General features: G+C 36.3%; 1 protein-coding gene across 1 annotated transcript in view; it reads left to right on the forward strand.

Annotated features, from left to right (window-relative positions):
• Positions 1-4,767, forward strand: part of LOC103142143 (alpha-2,8-sialyltransferase 8F-like) — a 9,237-nt gene extending 4,470 nt beyond the window's left edge. Inside the window, exons 5-7 of the mRNA XM_007558036.2 lie at positions 3,271-3,383; positions 3,456-3,548; positions 3,637-4,767. Coding sequence (XP_007558098.1) covers positions 3,271-3,383; positions 3,456-3,548; positions 3,637-4,102 — 672 coding nt within the window. The 3' untranslated portion in view covers positions 4,103-4,767. The remainder of the gene's footprint in view (positions 1-3,270; positions 3,384-3,455; positions 3,549-3,636) is intronic.
• Positions 4,768-9,222: the final 4,455 nt, after the last annotated feature.

Consider the following 9,222-nt stretch of genomic DNA (forward strand, 5'->3'; position numbering starts at 1 on the left):
CAGTCATGGTAACTCAAAGCGGAAAAAAGTGAGCCGCATTAGCTCCTGGAGATGTGACGTCAACACCGTAGGTGCAAAGAGCCCATTTGGTAAAAACTGTGAGCTTTGCTGAAGTAATTAAAGACACAAGTTCAAATCCATGCTGAGAGTGGACCTCCTTCAATCAGTGCTCCTTCGCAGCACTGATTGGCTAAGCAATGTAACGTGATCCTCTGCAGCAAGTGATGGCAAAGCGGGGCGTCATCACGACTTTACACAAGTGTGTCTTTACCTCCGCGGCAGAGGCTCCGCCGAACCCCTGAGACCGACTCATCGAACCCCTGGGGTTCGATCGAACCCAGGTTAAGAACCACTGCTATAATGCTTTGCAGACAGGAACCCTTCAGGCAACCACTGAGCAGACAACTGCTGAAATTGCATCAAGCTCCAAAATGACTGAAGCGAGTTTTTTTTTTTTTTTAAGTACTACCTTATTAGACTAGAAATGTGCATTAAATGGAATTGGAATTTGGAGTGATAAAGTCTAGGGTTTTACTAACATTGTTGCAAATTAAATCATGTTTCTTGAGGGTATCTAGAAAAGCTGACCGGTGCTTTTCTGATCACAGTCAAGTTATGATTTTTGGCAGAGAAAGGTGGAGTTGTGGATGCTGTCAAAATGTGGGAAGTAAAGCAGCAGCTTTACTCTGCTGGATCATGTAAACATGCTGGAAAAATAAGTTACTTTAAATCTTACCCCTCTGGGTTTCTGTCATGTAATGTTTCACCCATAATTGATTTATAAATCCTCAACATGTAGCTGATATTCCCCAACACCTCACTCCTCTGGCTGAATGGTGCAAAATTAACCAGAAAACAATAAAGTTAATGAAAAAAAAAGCCTTTCTGGACTTAAAGTTTCCTTGGCATTTTTGTTTTGCCATTATGTTTGTACATTTGTTCTCCTTGTTTGTGGTTTGGATTTGTTTTCTAGATCAGTGTTTCTATCTATTTGGTGTTTATATTAGGTTCTTTCCACCATTTTTCATTCTCTTTCTTTATCATTCACATTCCCTCTATCAGCTTTCATCCCTTCCCAGCTCCTCTGGTTTTTCTGTCATTTCACCAAGCCTTTCTCCTAATGTGTAGCTTCTTCTCTTGGTTGGTCTTTGCTGGATCCTTCCTTTATCTTATCTCTACTCTTATCTCCCACTCCCTTGTTTATTAGCACTGTTTTGTTCAACATACGTTCTTTACTCACGTTTCCAAGTAATAACCTTGTAACACTGTCATTATAAAGAACTGCTTTGCCCTTTAGTCTTTTCACTTGCTTCTTCCTCAAAGTCAAACACATAAGGAGCAAAAAGCCCTACACACATTGTAGATTTTTATGTTATGCCGCTAGGTATCTGATTTTCACTCTTTTAAAGGGACAGTATTTTGTAAAGTTTACTCTTTTGAGCTTCACGTCATGTTATAATGTTATTCCCTCGTCATAAATATACCAAGGCAATCATTATGCTGTGTAAAACACCTGGTTGGATCCGGTCTTCATACAACAAAATAAATAAATACATAGACTATTAGTTTTGTGTCATCATTGTTTACACCTGTGAATTACAATCTCTGTTGTGACTGCTAAACACAAAATGTTTAGGTAGAGAAAATACTAGAGGTGCACCGATTGCAGTTTTCCGATTACGATTTTGGCCAATACTGGGTTTTTTTTGTCTGAAATGTTGCTAAACATAGCAAGAAAGTTGCTGAGTTGCCAACAGTGGGGTGACAATTGTTAACTCTAAACGTGCAGACATGACCTGGTGGGCGGGTTTATCAGTCAAACTTCAAGGCTGAAAAGTAGAGGACAGTGGTTGATTTTTAGACCTTTCTGGAGGTAGATTAGATCGGTTTCAGATGTAAGTATTGGCTCCTAAATTTAAAGAAATCTGGGGCTATTTATCGGTGCACTCCTAGAAAATATTGTGGTTAAATAAACTTTTGAAATGTCCTTCTTTTGCATGTGGGTTTTCTGTAAGTTTATCCAACAGTTCCCCCAAAGTACTAGTGTAGAGGAGTGAAAACAAGGTGTAATACGTAATGAAAACTTTAAGTATAAAAACAGGCACCTCAACATTATTTTTTTTCTTTTTCTATCCTTAATTGATTTCTCCTCTTCTTTAGCGTTATTTCAGTTATTCGGTGAGATTCCACATACAACCGCCAGGGTGCGCCTGTCGCATTGATAGCATAGAGAAAGTTGGACACACAGAAGAAGAAGAAACCTGCTAAAGAAGGCTCGACACTCCTGACCCTTTGTAACTGCGTCACTTTTAGTCATTCGAGGCGTTAAGACGGACATTGGAAGTGAGGGAATATTGAACAGAGCAACTGACTTTGTTGTCCAAAGTTGTTTTTGCCACTTTATTCATGGCTTCTACTTGTTTGAGTCGAGCTAATTTGTCTGTGAACTCTTATAAAAGTTTCAAATAGCTAGCTTAGAAACCGACCCATACTTCCTCCGTCCTGAATTGTTTATCAGATTCCCGACTTAGCTTGAATTCACACCACATGATTTATATCACTATGCCATAAACAGAGTTTCCACTCACACTGGAGTATGCTTAAAAACATACAAAAGACGAGATGCTAACCAGTTTTTATCCATACATGCTAGGCCACATGACAGTGCACCATCGTCTCCTTATGTATTACTAATGGTTACATGCCTTCCTACTCATAATACAATATCTACCTTCTAATCATGCTTATAACGTATATGAACGTTAGTCTTCTTACCTTGTTCGTTGAAAATCCGCAATTACACCGGGGCTGGCGATCATTATGATTGACAGCTGCCAGGCGTTATGATTGACGGCCGCTATCCATCGCCGCCGTATCTTTCCTCAATAAAAGTTATCTGTGCAGCTGACCACGCAGCACCTTATCACGTTTTTTTTAAAAAGTGAATTCAACTAAATAGAAGCGATATTAGGTTACAGACGTCTGTTTTTAGACTAACTTTAAAGGAGCGCATTGGTTGTTTTGACGTCCATCATGGCGGAGTGGGCAAAGTTCTGGAAAGCCTATCCAAGGTTGTTTGGCAACACTGGGATAATTGCTAATGTTAGATTGCCATTAGGTCTAAGTACCTGCATGGTTGAATAGCTTTTTGTGTCTCTGGCAATTGTTTGATGGACTGGTGGCCTATTCACACCATAATTTGAGCCTCATTTGCTGATCGCTGAACACAACGTGATGTATTTTAAGATTTTCTGTTGTTGATGATTTCAGGGTCATCCTTTCTCAAATAAAAGATGGGACACATGTGCTGTCATCGGGAATGGTGGGATTGTGGCAAACAGCAGCTGTGGAAAAATGATTAATTCAGCTGATTTTGTCATCAGGTGAGAAAAATGTTGAAGAAAAATATGTCATATCTGAGAACTGCCATGTCTGAATTCATGTTTGTTTTTCAGGTGTAACCTGCCTCCTTTGTCAAACGGATATGAGAAAGATGTTGGAACCAAGACAAACCTTGTAACAGCAAACCCAACCATTCTCTTAAGAAAGTGAGTAGATAAGTCACGAAGGTTATTTTGTAATCTTAAAAACATCACTGATTGTTTTTTTTTTTTCACATTATATTTATATTTGTAGGTTTGAGTCTCTAGTGGGACGTCGACGTCCTCTAATGAAAACGCTGAGTAGCTATGGGAACTCGATGCTGCTCCTCCCTGCCTTCTCCTTTGGTATGAATACAGCTGTTTGCATGCGAACTCTTTACACCATTCAGGACTTTGACTCTGCCATCCAACCTGTCTTCATCAATCCGGAATACCTCATTAAACTCTCTACATTTTGGCACGCACATGGGCTGAAAGAAGCACGGCTCAGCACCGGAGTCATGATGACAAGCCTGGCATTGGAGCTTTGTGATAACGTGCATCTTTATGGATTTTGGCCATTTGGTATTCATCCATTCAACTTCAAAAACTTGACTAACCACTATTATGATGACATGAAACCAAATACCAATTTTCACTCCATGCCGGTTGAGTTCGGCATACTCCTACAGTTACACAAAAATGGTGTGCTACGCCTACACCTTGGGGACTGTCAGTAACATCATTACCAGTTACATAAAAGAGAACAAGTTCTTCTTTTGTAATGATAGGGTGGCAATGACTGAGATGCTTAATCCTGTTGAAAGAAAGGGATTGAATATGCCAAAGGTTTCTGGGAACTGTCTTCTCTAGGCAGGTATTTCAACTATAATAACACACTGTCTATTCAAATAAGGTGAGCTCTTTTTATATTTATTACTGTTTACAACAAAAACTGCATTGAATCAAACTGACCACTATTGAGAAAAAAGGGTATATAGTCACTTGTATACACAATGGCAGGAATCAAGTTTTTTGGTTGTATCAGAATGGTATTGAGTCTTATATTTATTTGGGGAAATATTGCATTTATGTTGCAATCCACAAAATAAAAATCACTTTTACTGGTTATAATGGGTCCTGTGATGTAACCCGCCTCTCATCCAATATCTATCTAATCTTATCTAACTCTTTCCAACACAACAGTTTTTGAGCGTCAAAGTGCATAAAATTTGCCATAATTTTGAAAAAAGAACATTTGAAAAGTATTTGGGTCACAGTTTGTTCTTTAATTTGTGCTCATCAGTTGTTTCATGTCAGTAGCAAGCTTGTCACAGAATGTTCTTTCCTGTTCATATGTATGATTAAGTGCCAGTTAAGAAAAGTTTCTGCATTACAAAAACTTTAAAACTCACCACACCAAAGTGTCACTCCATGCGCTTGTTGCTTTGAAGAATTACTGGCAATCCAACTGGTTTTCCTGATGTCCCATATGATTGAAACAACAAAGGTTTTCCTGTACTTTTATTGCACAAACCTTTTATCCAATGCACAAACAATAGCAAATTTTATTATTATTTTTTTATCTTTTGTCTGCATGCTTCTACTCCAGACTGGGGAATATTTATGATGTGCCACGTACTCCTTTAACTAAGCGAGCCGCTTCCTGGTTCCAATTTACTTTCAGATGAAATGTACGCGTTAAATCCCAGGTAAACACACTAACGTCCTAAGTCGAGTTCAATTCTCAAACTTCAGATTTTAAGAGTATTACAAGTTATTTCACTAAATTTGTCATTTACTCACAGAATAATAATAATTTTCAATATTTAGAAATTATTTTTAAAAGTTGCGTTTACAAAACAGTTGTAAAAATAAATGTACTTTCTGATCAAGTTGATTTTACTAGAAATGAATGAGGCGCTGCTCTGCCAATTAAGATGCACTGATTTTGTTTAGGTTTAACGTAGCGAGTCTTGCTGTGAGGACAAAATAATCAGAGGAAATAGTTCAATTTGAATAAAGGAAAGTCCGTGTTATGCTGACATCTGATTCAAATGCCAATTTGTAATCTCCCCCCAAGTACATCTGAGTCAGAACATGTTACTTTACACTCTCCATGATTGAATTAAAAAGCTGAAAGAACATAAACCATTCATTAGCATTCATTAGTTACTTAATAGGCTCTGACTCATCATTCTTTATGTAACTTTAAATTAAATGTAACTTAAATGTAAGCTAGCTTAACGTAACATTGATTTATTTTGGTATAAAATTGAGTCTAAAGTGATTAAGTTTATGACTGAAGTTTAACACGTTTTCAAGTCACACAGTTAAAGTTCACTCCTCTGCTAAAAAGGCTTTCAAAGAAGTTACAATTTTTAACAATTTGCTTTTGTCACCACACTTGAAGACTGAGGCCCCGTCCAAACGGTAAAGATTTTTTTTTCTTAAGCTGGAACGTTTTTAACCTTTTGTGCCTCGCATCTTCACAAAGATGGCGGCTTATGTGCCTTTTAATACACTAGTTCCTGAGTGGAAAGAGAAAATGCCTCTGTTGTGAATCATCAGCCCAACCAGTAACCTGGCTTATAACTCCAAACATGTCATAACATCAATGGTGGATCATATATTTGTGCTTGTGCTGCCTAACTCTTTAACCTTGGCAGCAGCTGCAAAAGGTTTTACAAGAGATTCCACTCATGCTTCGTTGTTTGCCATTCGTATGAAGTTAGTACGTACCACTAACTTCATATGGAGGCTTTCTGTGCATGTGTAGAGCCACTTTCAGGTCTGAGGGAGTAGAAATGCTGTTTTGGGACGCTTTGTGTATTTCTGTGTAGTTTAAAACATTTCTGAAAATGGTGCCATGTGTTCAACAACTCGTTTTGGAAAAATACATTGGTAGCACAAAGTTTAGAGGCATGCAATAAAGGGTGAACGTGACACAAGCACCTCAATGTTATCCTCAATAAGCAAGATAACCATTCAAAATGCCAAATTAACACAAATATTCTCCATAGACGCCAAAAAAAATTTCCCACGAAAGGGGGAATTTTAGTCTCAAGATCTATATTCTTTAAAAGTTTAAGGGACAATCCAGAACTAGCAATATCTGGAGCGAAGTAAAACTAAAGTGAAATTAAGTGTCACTGGCATCTCTTGATGCATTTTTTAAATAAAGCAGCAGGAACTGCCTCACCCAAATCTGTCAGCTGTTCTTTGGAACTGAGCCTTTTCATTTATGACTTTAACCGTAAGTTGCTTGAGCAGAGATTAACTGCTTCATCACCTGGTTTTAGTTCATATATTAATCATAAACTTTATAATCCAGTTTATGATCAATACTTTGCAAGCATCAATGACTGTAATAAAATATACAAAGCCATTAATTAAAATGTTATTGAATATTGTTGCAAACACCATTCACAAAGTGAAATATTAGATTAATATTTGAAGCTTTTATTTCTCTTTATTGTGAGGATTTTTTTTTTCAGATTACAGCTAAAGAAAGCAGCATCACCTGACTAATGAAATAAGACAGAAATATTGGCCTAATAAGGAAGGTGTTCTGTTGTATAATATTTTTAACCTTTCTCCTTCTCACCTCATTAAAGATTAAGATGGACGTTGAACTTTAAAATCCACAGTCACAGCTTGGGGTCAAACAGCAGATTTGCTCTTTTTTTCCACTTCTGCTCATTGCTTTCTTCTAAATCCAAAGTGGATATGTCAGTGTTCAACTCCACAAATAATTACCTTACACAAGGATTAAGGTTGAAAAGTCTAGAATAAATTTGTTAATGTTTAAAGGCTCACTTCCTGAAATAGACTTGTATATTCTGAAATGTGATTTTTAAAGTTTATTTAACTTACCTACGGCTAAGAAGAAAGATATTATATAAAACAAATTAAACATTAAGGATAATATCTACTGTAAGATGATTTATGTCAGACTTTTTCATAGGTTTGTCCCACTAAGGCCAGAAGGCAGCTCTGAGCTCAGAAACAAAGCACACAATACAAACAAAGCATTAAGAACCTAATCGGAAAAAAAATGTGTCAAAGTTTGAAGAGACTCTTGACTCTGGATCTCAAAGGTCTCTTTAGTCATCACCTTTTGTGCAGAGTTGTCCTGTCGTGTTATTCAGCCAACAGAAGCAGATAATAAAAGTCATGCTAGACGGCTATATGTATGCAATTGTATGAGTTATCTGGGTGAAATTTGTCTGCTGGTCAAAAAAATCAATTTGCAACAAAAACAGACTCCACACAGATGATAATATAGATCTTTAATGTTGGTCAGAAAAGACTAAATGATGCCATTTTGTATAATAAAGTATTGAAGAAAATTACAGCTTTGCCTGAATTATGTAAAAATATAATTGTGCAATGCTGAGTTTCAATAAAGCATAAGTGGTGCAGTATAAAAGAAATGTTTTTGCACAAACTAAATGTGTCTGACATGATCAAATTCTGTCTAGAAAAATTTTGCTGAATACGTTAGTGTATAGTTTGGTGATCAGTCACCATTCTTCTGACAAAAAAGGAAAAAAAAAAACACTCGGGCTGCTGTGGGTTTTCTTCTCCTTATTCTTAAACCAGTTTTAATTTAATTTATTGCTTAATGAGAAACAATGAACTCTCACTTAACTTGCTCTCCAAAACTTTCCTTTTATATCTGTGACCTGCAGGCATCTAGTATCCTAAACAGTAGTACTATTTTCTATTCGCAATTTTCAGTTAAAGTGTTATATCTGCAAGGTTGAATACTAGTAAAAAATACAAGAGATTCAAAGGTTTGCTGCAGCCTAGTGGTTGAGGTTTGTATGAGAAAATTCGAAGCTTTTTATCCGATCTTCGTTTTAAATTCGTGAGCATGTCAGATAAAAATGAAATAGTAAAATTCGAAAAAAGTTTAAAGCTTTTGTATTTTTCTTTAAATTATTTTTTTATATATTTTAAATATATTGAGTATATGGATCAAAGTGTTGATGTAAAAACTTTTTTTTGTTTTTTTTTGCTTCATCAAAAATATCTGTAGTATTTTCAGACATTTTCATGGACATTACAACCATTGCCGGCAGTATGTACTATAATAAGTATATACATTTATAAATGTCAGAGTTCCAAACTAAATATTTAATTCACAAATAATATTTGTGAATTAAATATTAGTTTAAAAGAAAATATATTTTCTTTTTAAACTATGTGTGTAGTTTTAAACTATGTGTGTAGTTTGAAAGCTAAACATTCAGTTTGAAAAGTAAATATTTAGCTCAAACTTAAACATTTAGTTTGGAACTATATATTAAATATTTAGTTTGAAACTCTGAGATTTGTAAATGTATGAATAACATGGTGAAAATATATAAAAAAAAAAACTAATGACTAAATAAACCCAGGTTTTGTTGTTATTTATTTTACTGTTTAACTTTACAAACGGCACCCTGTGCAAAACAAATGTGTTTTTTTGCTCATGACATTTGCCAGGTCTGTGTTTTCTCAGCGCGTGTGTCTGAGAAGTGCATGACGTCAACAGGTCAAATGGGCACAAGCTCGCAGGCCTCATGCTAAGCAGCTGAGGAATGCACAGGGATCAGCTGTTCCTCAGCCACATGACTCCCTTACTGCCCTCCTGAGGCTCATGTCTTCCAGCACATCTCCTGTGAAGCCATTTAATGGTTAAAAACAAGAAACTATGAGACGATTTACAAGGAAGTGTACAACTGTGGAGCCAACAGCTGGAGAGTAAGAAAATATTCTCTTTGGGATCGCTGGAGTGTCTGTCACTAGAGGCCTAATAACTTCCAATGGCTGCGAATACATAAAAACATGTCTCCCTTAATCTAAGTTATTT

Source organism: Poecilia formosa, unplaced genomic scaffold (genome assembly GCF_000485575.1).
Source record: "Poecilia formosa unplaced genomic scaffold, Poecilia_formosa-5.1.2 Scaffold94, whole genome shotgun sequence".
NCBI classification, from domain to species: Eukaryota; Metazoa; Chordata; class Actinopteri; order Cyprinodontiformes; family Poeciliidae; genus Poecilia; species Poecilia formosa.